At 37.5% G+C, this 13,458-nt stretch overlaps 1 protein-coding gene across 4 annotated transcripts in view; it reads left to right on the top strand.

Annotated features, from left to right (window-relative positions):
• The window catches only part of Atf7 (activating transcription factor 7), a gene marked incomplete at its 5' end in the record, with an annotated part of 92,070 nt that overhangs the window by 20,522 nt on the left and 58,090 nt on the right, over positions 1 to 13,458 (top strand). For all 4 annotated transcript variants that reach the window (NM_001434685.1, NM_001434686.1, NM_001108115.1 and 1 more), the window contains 1 exon segment: positions 9,117 to 9,185. In NM_001434685.1, the coding sequence (NP_001421614.1) occupies positions 9,138 to 9,185 (48 nt within the window).

Below are 13,458 nucleotides of genomic sequence, written 5' to 3'. Positions count from 1 at the left end.
CTGGTTGTGAGGCACCATGTAGGTGCTGGGAACTGAACCTAGGACCTCTGGAAGTGCAACAAATGCTCTTAACTGTTGAGCCATACTCCAGTCCTTTAACTTTAAAAGAAAAACACCTAATGTATAAAATTTGAAAATTCAAACAAAAAGAAATTAATATTTTGATATACTATAAATGATTTAGTATTTATATATTAATAATTAATATGTAAATTCTGATATTCTCCCTGGTTAGGATATGTAACCATGTGTTTTGGAATTAGGGGACAAAAGTTAGACAATAAAATATGGTATACTTGGTAGCACGAGATCTGTGTTATACTTACTCAGATCAATCATTCTAACACAAAAATAGACATGGATGATATGTTAATGAATAACCATAGATGTATTCTAATAAAATTTGTAAGGTCTGCTTCTGGGAATCAAATATAAGTATTTTGTAGGCTGGGCAACTTTCTACCACTAAGATATGTCCCCAACTCTATAACCTTTTTTTATAGGTACTAATAGTAAATTTCATGTGTTGTAAATATTTTTTTCTGATTTTCTAACCATTGAAGAATAATTTTTGCCTTACAGGTCATACAAAGGTAGGTGGCAGACTTACCAGATTTGGCTCATGAGCTGGTTTCCTAATATTTAAGATATGCTATAGCTAGATTATAGGTTAAAATATTATGCTTAATTTTAAAATCGAACAGTACAGTATCTGTTTTCTTATTCATAGTTTTGATTTTTACTGTTTCAGTTACCTGTAGCAACTGAGATTTGAAAATACTAAGAAAATTCCAGAAGTAAATGATTCACTAGCCTTAAATCACATGCTGTTATTAATAGTGTGAGGAAGTCTATGCCTATCCTATTCTATCATGCTTAGGACACTGAGATGTGAATTATCCCTTTGGGAACCCAGTCCTCAAACCCATCTTGCATGCTACCTGTTAGTCAGCAGCCTTAAGTATTATATTGTCTGCCATGATATTACAATGTAAAAGTAAGTATGAATTAACTAAACCTTATTTTACTAAATAGTCTTTTCAAAGTGCAAGGGGTTTGAAAAGATGCACAGGGGTTGGGGATTTAGCTCAGCGGTAGAGCGCTTGTCTAGCGAGCGCAAGGCCCTGGGTTCGGTCCCCAGCTTCGAAAAAAAAAAAAAGAAAAAAGAAAAGATGCACAGGACATTATCTATTGAAGAATGGGCTGAGGATTTAGCTCATTTGGTAGAATACTTGCCTAGTATGTCCTGGTTTCCATCCCAAACACCACATAAAAGTACTCAGGAGGATGAGAAGTTCAAGATTACCCTTGGCTACATAGCAAATTTGAGGCCAGCCTGGAATACTTGAGACCTTGTTGCAAAACAAAAATAAAGACTGGCTGTGGTATGCATATCTTTACCCTTTAATCCCCAGCACTTAGAAGGAGAGTCAAGAAGATATGAGTTCAAGACCAGCCTGATCTACATAGTGAGTTCCAGATTGGCCAAGACTGTAAAGGCTGCCTCTGGTTCTCCGTGGCCATACTGCAGAACATACAGGAAAAGCAGTGTTTGTAGCAGTTGGTGCTGTTAGAGTTAGGAGTCTTCTGCTATGAGTCTTGGAATGTTTTCCTACAAGGGGAAACTGTTGTATTTAATTTCCTAGATTCTTCAAGGCTTGTGGTAATAGATAGGGTATGGTTGTCATCCTAACACTTGTTGAGGCTGAGGCAGAAGGAGCAAGAGCTCCAGCTGAGCATGTGCTTCAGACTAAGTCTACACCAGCTTGGCCTACACAGTGAAATCCTGAAGAAAAAAAGAAAAAAAAGAAAAATAAAGAAAGAAAAGAAAAGAAAGGAGGTGGAGAAAAAAATTAAGAACTTGCTCTCAGATTCATGTTTCTGGAGACTTATTTTGTTTACTGAGTGTATAAGAAACCCCTGTTGGGTACTACATTGTTGCAGCTATAAGTAGTTATATAACATGACAAGTTTCACACAACTTTCAGAAGTTACAAAACATTTTGTTATTCATTTTGTTTGGAGTACCTGAGAACAAATAACTAGAATTTGTACTAGCTTCAACATCTTTAACTTTGTTCCTTATTTGCTATTTTTTTTATATAACTCTGTGTTTTTTTCCAGAAGCCTCTTAGCAAAGAATTTTACAAAATCCTGGTATAGGAAGGATATAGTGGTGCAAGCCTGTAATCCCAGGCAGGGGCAGGGCAGATTGCAAATTTGAGGCCATTCGGGGCAAAATGAGGAGACCCTGTCTCAAGCAAGCAAATGTGAAACAAATACAAAGCTTAGGAAGATGGCTCATTTAGTAACGTGCTTGCTGTGTGAGCATGAGGACCAGAGTTTGGATGTCCAGATGAGGCAGCACACGTCTGTAACATGGGTAGGGGTGTGGGGGAGGACATGGACAGTGCTCACTGGCACTGAAGTCTGGCTTACACACACACACACACACACACACACACACACACACACACACACACACACACGCATATGTGCACGCATCACATTAAGATATACACATACCACTTCCACACACATACATACATACAAATATAAAACAAACCAATTTTGAATAACAAGGCTGATTTGTTTAAGATTATAGTAGTCTATGTGGTTTTACATAATAATCCTTTTGGGTCAGTTGATTTACCTACTGGTGAGATAGTGTATGCTGAACTGTGGTAATGCCAAATAATACAATGGAAAATCAATCCAGAATTCATAAACTGTTTCCAATTCTTGAATAGTCTACTGCCTAGTAAAACTTAAGTTTACTTTATTTTCTGAGGTTCATAGAACTTGCATTTTAATTTTCACAGTTTAAATGTTTCTAAGAGTCTTTTCCTTAGGTGGTTTTCTAGATACCATGTAAACCAGAGCATCTATGAGTATCCTTTTGGAGGATAAACTGTTAAGACTAAATCTGGAAAGATGGTCCCATGGGGAAAGATATTTAATACTAAACCTAGCAATCTGAGTTCTATCCTCAAATGGTAGAGAGAACTGACTCCCAAAATGTGTCCTCTGACAACCACACATGCATTGTGGCATATGTGAATGTGTGTGTGTGTGTATATGTGTGTGTGTGTGTGTGTGTATAGATATATGTATATAATGTAATTTTTAAAAATACTGTTGACCGATCAAGAATGTCAGTGTTTGTACACTTTGTTTACTAACAGCTAAATTCTCTAGAGTTTGAAAGTATACTATTATGTTTTTTCAGAGACCCTTTTACATATAGACTTTTCTGTAATATTGTCATAAAAGAATGGAGATATAAGGGCTGGAGAGATGACTCAGTGGTTAAGAGCACCAACTGCTCTTCCAGAGGTCCTGAGTTCAATTTCCAGCAACCACATGGTGGCTCACAACCATCTGTAAAGAGATCCGATGCCCTCTTCTGGTGTATCTGAAGACAACTACAGTGGACTTATATATAATAAATGAATAAATTAAAAAAAATACTTTAAAAAAAATAATGGAGATATAAAGTTAAAGCCTGTCTTAAAATTTCCAGCTTGTTTAAAGCTAAACTAAGTTATACTCAGAACCTGCTTGACTCAGTTTTAGCTCCTTTCATTTCCTGAGAGATGCATGTTAGGAACAGTTTCTAATTATTTCTGTCTGCCTGCCTGCCTGCCTTGCCTGGCTGGCTGGCTTCCTTCTTTCCTTCCTTCCTTCCTTCCTTCCTTCCTTCCTTCCTTCCTTCCTTCCTTCCTTCCTTCCTTCTTTTTTTTCCAAACAGGATTTCTAAGTGTAGCCCTGGCTATCCTGGAACTTGCTCTATAGATCAGGCTAGCCTTGAACCCAGAGTGCTGAGATTAAAGGCCTGTGTCGCCCCCACCCAGCTTCAGTTTCTAATCATTTCTGATTGGTTATTACTATAAACAATATTTCTTGCCGGGGATTCTGAAAATGAACACTGGGCAGGAATAAGAAAGAAGTGCTGAAACTGCTTGACTGCCCCACCAACCCTGTTTTCTGGATGAAACTGGTAGTATATAATTTTAGATTTTTTTCATGGTCCTTATTGAGTTTATTTTTTCAGTTGCTACAAATGCTTTATAGAACTTTATATGACTCTTTAACTTACTTTTCAGTGCTTAAGAATAGTTTAAAAGGTACAGGCTTTTTTTCTTTTTTAACTCAAAGAAATTTTTTTCTAGCCATACATATCAGCACTCTTTTCTTAGGGTACATTATATGCATGTAAATTTATTTCATTTATCATTATTGTGTGTGTGCATGATATGTGTTGAGGGGCACATATGCCATGGTACACATGTGGAAGTCTGACAACAGTTTTATGAAGTTAATTTTCTCCTTCCACTTTTACATGGGTTCCAGGCTTCAAACTCAAAAAAGTCCTCAGGCTTGTGTGGTAAGCACTTGTATGGCTTGTCCATACATTTTATTTTTGATTTATTAAAAGAAATTTCTGATCATTATAGACTTGAGAATACTAAAGTACAAAGAAGAACGTAATCTAGAATACAGTTATTTAGACATAATGATTCATTTTGTATCCATTTTAGTATTAATTTCTTCATCTTTTTAAAGAACTATTTTGTTTATATGAATGAGTGTTTCCCCTGTGTGTGTGTGTGTGTGTGTGTGTGTGTGTGTGTGTGTGTGTGTGTGTGTGTGTGCCATGTGCATGCATGCCTAGTGCCTGAGGAATTCTGAAGAAGGTGTCAGTCTCTTGGAACTAGGGTTATGGATGGTTGTGAGGTGGCACGTGGGTGCTGGGAACTAAACCTGGACCTCTGCAAACAAGTGTGCTTATTGACTGAGCCATCCTTACTGTCCACATCATTTATCTTTTTAAAATCATTTTAAATTTTGCTTGCTTTTTATAGATTTGGAATTACAGTGCATATGAAAAATTTTCAATTTATCTAATTTTTTATTCATTTTGTGTGTGTGAGTGCCAGCACTTGCATGCCACAGCATTCCTATCTACAGGGATGTGTCAGAGTGTGCCTTCCCATCGTCAGGGTCTACTTTCTACCTTGTTGAGACTGAGTCTCTTATTGGATCTGTGTCTTCCAGGCTAGTTAGCCTTTGAACCAGTCTGGTGCTGCTGCCCTCCATCTTACGTCTTATTGTAGGACAGGATTATGGATGTTTGCTACCCTTCTTCTTTTTTTTTTTTTTTTTTTTGTTTCTTTTTTTTGGAGCTGGGGACCGAACCCAGGGCCTTGCGCTTCCTAGGCAAGTGCTCTACCACTGAGCTAAATCCCCAGCCCACTACCCTTCTTTTTATATGGATTCCAGGGGTTGAACTCAAGTTGTCAGGCTTGTGTGGCTAGCATTTTTACCTGCTGAGCCATCTCCTGTTCCCATAATCTTATATTATTTTTTTATTTAATGAGTACTGCTTTCTCATGTCATTAAGTAGTTTCCAAAATATTATTCTTAACACCTTAAATATAGTCCGTTGTAATGCAGCACCTTAATTTATATTTTTCTTCAGTACTTAATTCCTATTCTTTTTATCATAAATATTACTATGACAAACATTTTACTATGTAAAGATCCCATCACCCATGTTGGATGGCTCACAACTGAGTGTCCCTCTATCTATGGGGGAATCTAATACTTCTGATTTCTGAGGGCACCTGTACTAACATGCAAATACACACACACACACACACACACACACACACACACACACACACACGAACATACATGCAAATAAATAAAATATTACAAAAATGTAATTCTCTAAACCATGGCTTTTCCTTCCTTCCTTCCTTTCCTTCTTTCTTTCTTTCTTTCTCTCTTTCTTTCTTTCTTTCTTTCTTTCTTTCTTTCTTTCTTTCTTTCTTTCTTTCTTTCTTTCTTTCTTTTTAGCACTTGTATAGCATGTGTGGATGTCCATGTTCTGCATATGGTGGTCAGAGGACAGCTCTCAGAACTTGGTTCTTTCCTTCTACCTTGGGATTTAGGAATTGAGTTCAGATCAAATGCTTCTGTTTGCTGAACAGACTGTCTTACTGGCCCTAAACCTTGAGTGTTTTGTCTCCCATCATTCATATAAGTTTCACTTTCAGGCAGATCCTAACTGTATCGTTTATACATCATGGTTGCTCTGAGTACACAAGCCATTTTCCCTGTAGACATGGGCCTCTAAGGACAACCTTCTAATGCATCTTTGTTTTCTTGTCCTAAGATCCTTTCAGAAAGCATCTCACTTATTTTTGGTAGTATCTCTTAATTTGTATATTTCTCTCATCATTTATTGTTTACTCCTGTAGAGTTCTTACATTTTTTTCCTGAAAATAGATCAGGAAAGGACACAGCAAACTGTGTCATTCCTAGACGCAATTGTCTGTTTGTCAAGCAGTAGTTACAGATGAGTGGTGAGTTAAATTTACATTGAGTGGCAGCAACATCATTCAAGTTTCATTTTAGTCTCCCTCTGCTTATGTGATAGAAATGTGTTTTTTGTTTTTCACATGGAAATAACCAGAAGCATTCTTTGTGTGTCACAGATGTAGCAGACGGAGAGTAAAGGAATAATTAAAAAGGTGTGAGTGGAATTTTTTAAATGGGGAGAAAGATTATTCTTATTGTTAAATAATTATATTTTCTTGAATGCAGAAATGATGGAAATGACAAGGGACACTAGAATAACGGTATGATTTAAGTATAACTAGGCATTTAAGAAAGACTCCTTCCTCCCATTGTGATCTCTGTTCAGTAAAGATGGTAAAAACAAAGGCTTATCAGTTGGGATGGAAGCAGGAAATCCTACTAGTGGCTGCCATTCAGGACCAGTGGAGAGCTCACCTCTGTGAGATGCCAGTGCTTTCCTCCCAAAGTCGTCGTCTTCTTTTTTAATAAGGCACAATTTTGTTTTCATATCATGTTCTTTATTAGAGATTCCAAATTATAATCATCCTCATTTTTTGAAGGTTTGAAACTCGTGGCTTGAAAAAGATTGTTTCCAAATTTATGTAATCCTTTCTACTCCCCTGTCTTACCAGAAAGAATCCTTTCTTTCTTCCGATAGGAGAAAATTTCACCCTAAGTGCTAGAATCAATATGAAAGAGAGGACGTCTCCCTCATCCTGTGTTCACTTCTACCTTGATAGAAGTAGACACAGAAGAAACCCTGGAAGCCAAGTTCTGGTCTTGTGATGTGTTAGGAAAACAGGCTCTGGAGCTAGAAATAAAATCGTCTGTGGCACAGCAGTTAGGGATTCCCATAGATGAATGATTCACTTTTCAGAGAGACATAACAACCATAGTTCTTATATTTATTTGCTTTTATTTACTTATTTTTGATACCATGTTATGGTTCTAGAAAGTACTAAAAAATAATTTATTTGTTTTTTTAAATGTATTTAAAACAAACAAACAATTCAGAAAATCTTGTTGTCCTGGGGCTGTGTGAGGAAGAATGAAGCTCTCATTTCCTAGTACCCAATCAGCAGCTTGAGCTGGCCTCTCCTAGGAACAGAATTTATTGAAGCAATTTATCCTGGCTAACTGTGATATAAATCTGTGTATACGTATGTACATACAGAGTCTATTCCATTACAACAGGACTGAAGCATCAGTTTCCTTCATAGTTAGACCATGTTCCTATCACGTTGAAAGATGACCAAGCAGCCCCTTCTATTTTATGGGGCACCTCACACTTTTAAACACCGATTAGCTGTGGAATTACTGATTAGACAACCAGAAATACTGGTTTCTAACCTAAAAATAAATTCTAAGAGAATAGGAGGAATATTACCTTGTTGCCCTCTATTTTAAGCATGGTTTTCTAGTTACTAGATTCATTCTAGCATGTTAACATTTTATTTTAATGCAGGTCTCACTGAGATTGACCTGACATTTTGGTTTATCTCCAATATAAAATTTGAGATTTGGTTACAGTTCTGAGGTTGTTTTCAGACATATTCCAACAGTCATCCCTCACTTACCTTCTCTCGTTCACATTGTGTTGTGGATGGTTGTATGAAAATGTCCTTAGCACCTTGTTCTAGGAGACTACTTTTACCCCTCCTTCCAGTTTTCTCTTTGGCCTTTCCAAAATACTGTTTATCTTTTAGGGATATTTTTACTGTGATTTGCATTTCTAATCATCATTCATCTCTGTCTGGTTTTTATTCTTAGTTGGAATATGAGAAATTTTCTCAATACATTCAGATTGCATTTGTTGTTTTTGACAAAGAATTTTGGGAGACATTTTAAGAGTCATTTCAAAAAGCAATATAAATTCTGTTAAATTCTTCAGAGAAACAGAGGGAATGGATGGTGGTGCCTTTAAGTGCATTTCTTTATCCCCTGCAGCAGCACACATCTGTTGGCTGCAGCAGAGCAGCCCAAGAACTCTGGCCGAGAGCTGCACAAACAGCCGGAACATATTCACCCAGCAAACCCCCAAAGACTCGACATTTGTTTTATTGCTGCTTTTAAAAACCTAGCCATAAATAGAATCAGAGGGGGGAGGGGCACTGATATTTCTTCATTTGCAACAGACAATTGCTGGGGGGAGGAGGAGGAGGCTCCCAGTGGGGAGGGGAAGTTTTTATTTTTATTTTTTTATTAATGAAAATCATTTCCCATGTAGTCCAATAGGATGGGTGCTTTGTTTTCTTTGGCAATAATCTGGGATAAACGACCCTTGCCAACAGTCTCGTAGTTTATACACCAGGGAGCCAGATTATAGCCCTGTAAAATGGAGCACCCCTCCTATAATCCCTTAATTAATTAAATGACAAATTTTGGTCTTCTCCAGTTCAGAAATATGGCTTCCGCATCGAGCATTCAGTGAATTTATTGACATAGAGAGCTGTACTGGTTGTAATTCAGTAGACTGGAGAAATATGTTATATACTGTAGCAGAAAGAGGGAAAACCCAGCAAAGGCTTAAAATTCCTTGACTATTTAAGTCTGAATTTTCCTAATTAAAAGTTCCAATTGAGGCATAGTAGATCATATGCCACCTGTCTAATGGGTCTCTCCAAAGTAGCCTGTGTTTACAGCTATGATAGATGGCATTCTTGGAACACCTGTTTCTAGGCTTGATATTTTTGAAGCGTATTTTTTCCTCCAGCGTATTTAACATAACTTTTCCCCTACCCCCTCCCCAGCTCTGCTCTGCTTTATGAAATATGGGAGACGACAGACCGTTTGTGTGCAGTGCCCCAGGCTGTGGACAGGTACGTTTACAATATACTTTATTGTGAATGTCTTGTTGTGAATCAAAGTGGCTGTTTTATCACTAAGGCAAAGAGTTTAAAGCTGGTATTTTACGTGATCACTGGAGGTAATCAGATCACAGGATTTGCAGCGTGTAAATCCAAGTTATGAGGAAGTGTAGGCACTCCACTGTAATGAAATCTGCCTTGCTTTCTTCCATCTCGTTATTCTACTGATGTTTGTTTTCCAGCACACAGTGTTAAACAATACATGTTACTCTCTCTTCCTTTCTCAAGCTATCCATCTAAGTACAAAGCAAGTTTAAAAATACCTTCTTGACCTTCATGTATATAAAAGGGAATCAGCTATGAATGTTTCCAGTCATTGAAAGCCTCCAGTTTCAGTGCCTCTGTAGATTTCTCACATAAGAAAAAGAAATGTTTCTTTTGATTGTTGATCCAGAAAAATTGTGCTAACAGCTAAGTCAGGGACAGACAAACCCAACAATAGAACTTGAGATCCAATAGTATTCTACAAACATTCCCCATGTCTGATACTATGACGTGGGTTGTTCTATATGTCAGCTCCTACATAATTGTGTACATTGTATGTCAAATATGTTCCATATGCTTCTTCTTTACAACATAATTCTGTTGAAATTGCCTTGTTTTTCATTTTATATTTAACTTTTTCCCTAGATTTTTTCTAATGCTTCTACAAATGATGAGAAAAAATGAATTAAAGTTTTATTTGCCTTCTTTTTATAGAACCTGAACTCTAATCAGTTAGGAATATGTCATGTAACTGCCCAGTGACACTTACTGGTGGTGTGTGAGATTGCAGACTGGTTCTATTGTGTATTGTCAATACTCAAACAAGAAGAACTAAGTCCTAGACGTGTTTAGGAATTGGAATTTGAGAGTTAGATAAGATGGTCATGGTACGAGAAATAGAGAGAGGATCCCAGGTTTCAATAAATGCTGAGAATTCTGATAATTTCAAGATCCTAGGGTGATTTTCTTCCCTGTTACAGGTTTTTTAATATGTATAGATATAGTTCCATTTCAAAAGCATTATTCAAGTAGGCATGTAAAATAATCCCTTCAAATTTGTGTGTACAAATTTTATAATGCTGTGTTTGTGACTCTGCAGCTGAAACATAGTAATACACTGTACTGTTTGAAAAATCTGAATTTTGGGTGAGTTTATTTTCCTCATACTTGACATTTTTTTTTCTTTTAAAGACAAGATCTCACTGTGTAGCCCTGGATGCTTGGAACTCTCTGTATAGACCAGGCTGGCCTCAAATTCACAAAGATCCACCTTAAAGGTTTGTGCCACCATTCCTGGCCAGCCCAGGCTACATGAGACCTTGCCTTACAAACAAATAAACAAAAATTTTGTGAGCCAGACATGGGAGTGCACACTTACTAACACCCAGATGCAGATCTTTGTGGGGTGGGACCAAAGCAGAGGGCAGAAGTACTTGCTACATAAGCCTAATAACCTGAGTTTGATATCGGATCCCATGGTGGGAGGTTGAAAAGAAAGAGTGAACTTGTAAGAATTATCCTCTGACCTCCACACACACACTCTGGCATGTGTGTGCCCATACTTGCATACATATCATAATCACAGACACAATAATAATAAATAAAAATAAAAATATTTTTTAAAGTTTTTAAATGCCAAGCAGTGGTGGTGCATTCCTTTAGTCCCAGCATTCAGGAGGCTGAGGCAGATGGATCTCTGTGAGTTTGAGGCCAGCCTGATCTACAAAGCAAGTTCCAAGATAGCAAGGACTACACAGAGAAATCCTATCTTAAAAAATTTTTTTTAAATTCATTTTGTACTAGAAAAGGAAGTAGTAAGGACTTTTTACTTTGATTGCTCTCTGTTTGTGAGCCTTCCCCCATATTTCTGAATTGTGTGTTGGTCTTTGGTTCACTGTAATGTCTGGCTCAGATGTGGAAAGTTTTTCCCCCACTAGTGGGAAGGTGGTGAATATGGAACTTGGAACTTAAGGACACTCTTACTTCTTTAACAGTATAGGAACCTCCGACTTAAAGGTTTGGTGGCAATATGACTTTACCTTCTTTGCATATCGGAAATTGTTCTTTTAGGTACGATTGTAGTTCTCTAGGGACATTTAGATCCTTTTTCGTTTTCTTCTGAGATCTGGTAACAAATAGCTCTGGGGTGTGATTTCACAGATACCTGTGATCACCTCAGGCTATGTGAAATAGAGAGAAGCTGGCAGAAGATACAAATTTGGTAAAGCCAATACCAGTCTACTTCCTTAAATCTTGAGAGTCTTCATTCTAAAACCACCCAAGAGGCCTTTGAGTTACTTGTAATCTGCTTGTTATTGACTCAAATTCTTTGGTCAAAAGTGGTAGAAACAAAGAAGTAAATCCCAGAAAGGAACCATGTTAGTCTAACCTCTGGAAGGCAATAATTTAGGACCTATTATTAGAGAAGACTCAAAAGTCAGTGCTAAGGAGTTGACTCCGAGGTTAAGAGCACTGTTGGCCTTGCAGAGGACCAAGGTTTGATTCTGAGTACCCATATATGACAGCTTACAAAAGTCTATAAAGTCAATTCCAGGGGACCCAACACACTCTGCTGACCTCACAAGAACTGCATGCATATAGAGCACAGACATTCATACATGTAAGATTCTTTTTTAAATCTTTTTTTTAATTGTTTGGTTGGAGATTTAGCTGAGTAAATGTGCAAGCATTTATGCAAGGCTCTGGATTCAGGCTTCAGCTCTGGAGAGCAAAAAAAGCAATTGAAGAGAACTATGGGAATTCGGCTTTGTTTTTGTCTCTAGATCTGTGTAGACTCTACCATATGCATCTCTAACCTCAGAGATCTTCCTGTAGTTTAATATTTAGGGACTGTAAAGGGAAAATTTACTTAAAATAGACTGGTAGATTATACCCTCCACTATATAATCGAAACCACCAGACTTTCAATGGATACATAAACATGTTTTGGTTGCTAGGTTTTTAATGGCTGTTATTTTTGGATTATGTTCATGATCTACTTCCTAACAGTCTGATGTGACACAGCTGAGTTCTAAATACACTACATATGTAGTTTAAAAAATGGCTACTAAAGGTTGTGCTGTCTGTATTCTTGTGTTAAACCACAGATGATAAGCTTTTTAGCCCTTTTATTCCTGTTGTCCTATTGAGACTGTTTCTCCTGAGGCCTCATCACCTTCATGAAGGAGAACTTGGGAAAAACAATATTCTTGCTAAAACCTCTCTATGGAATGTGGTATATGCAGTCATTAAAAGCTGAGCTGCCTCCTGAGAATGGGTTAGTTTTGTTAAGGCAACAGTTCCCCAGACACCCTTTTGACTGAGGCCTAGGTGAATCAAGAGTTGTGTGGCTTTGAAGCAATTATGAGGTAGCCTCTATTTAAGAGCCCAATGCACTAAACACACCTGTAATCCCAGCTGTCTGATAAACTATAAAAAAAAAAAAAAAAAAAAAAACAAAAACACAAGTTCAAGGACAGCCTAAGCAACTTTCTGAGACCCTGTCTCAAAACATAAAAGCCCTGAGCTGTAGCTCTGTGTCAGAGGGCTTGCCTAGCATTCTTGAGACCTTGGTATAGGGAGTGGAGAGATGGTTCAGTAGTTAAGTGGACGTACAGCATCCAAATGGTGACTCACAAGCACCTGTAACTCCAGCTCTGGAGAATCTGACACATTCACATGCATATGTACACATGAAAATAAAACTAAATCTTAAAAGGTTTGAGGGGGAAAAAAAGAGAACTCAGTTCAGTCTCCATCACTGAAGAAAAAAAAGAAAAGAAAAAACAAAACAAAACCAAAAAACCAACCCAACCCTTCGGTTAAAAACATTAGTGGTGGGACATACCTTTAATCACAGCACTCAAGAGGCAGAGGCAGGTGAATCTTTGAGTTCAAGACCAGCCTTGTCTACAGAGTGAGTTTCAGGCCAACCAGTGCTACACTAAGAAAAGAAACCCTGTCTCAAAAAAAAAAAAGTAATTTTAAATTGGCTTTGCCTTTGTGTTCTTGTTAAAATAATTTGGTGCCGAATCTAGAAAGTCTTGTAAGCAAAAAACTTCTTTAAGATGGGTCTTCATTGTCTTGTGAATCTAAAACTCCTGGACTCAATGATTCTCTCTCCTCGGCCTCCCAAGTAGCTGGAAGTACATTTTCATATCAGCATACTCTGCTTAGTCCTGTGAGTTTTTACTATTTTGGGGTGTCATTTTTACTTTACCATCCATTACATGGCCAAGTG

Source organism: Rattus norvegicus, chromosome 7 (assembly GCF_021556685.1).
Source record: "Rattus norvegicus strain SHRSP/BbbUtx chromosome 7, alternate assembly SHRSP_T2T, whole genome shotgun sequence".
NCBI classification, from domain to species: domain Eukaryota; kingdom Metazoa; phylum Chordata; class Mammalia; order Rodentia; family Muridae; genus Rattus; species Rattus norvegicus.
Note: the sequence above shows the minus strand (reverse complement) of the source record. Positions and strands in the feature narration are given on the sequence as shown.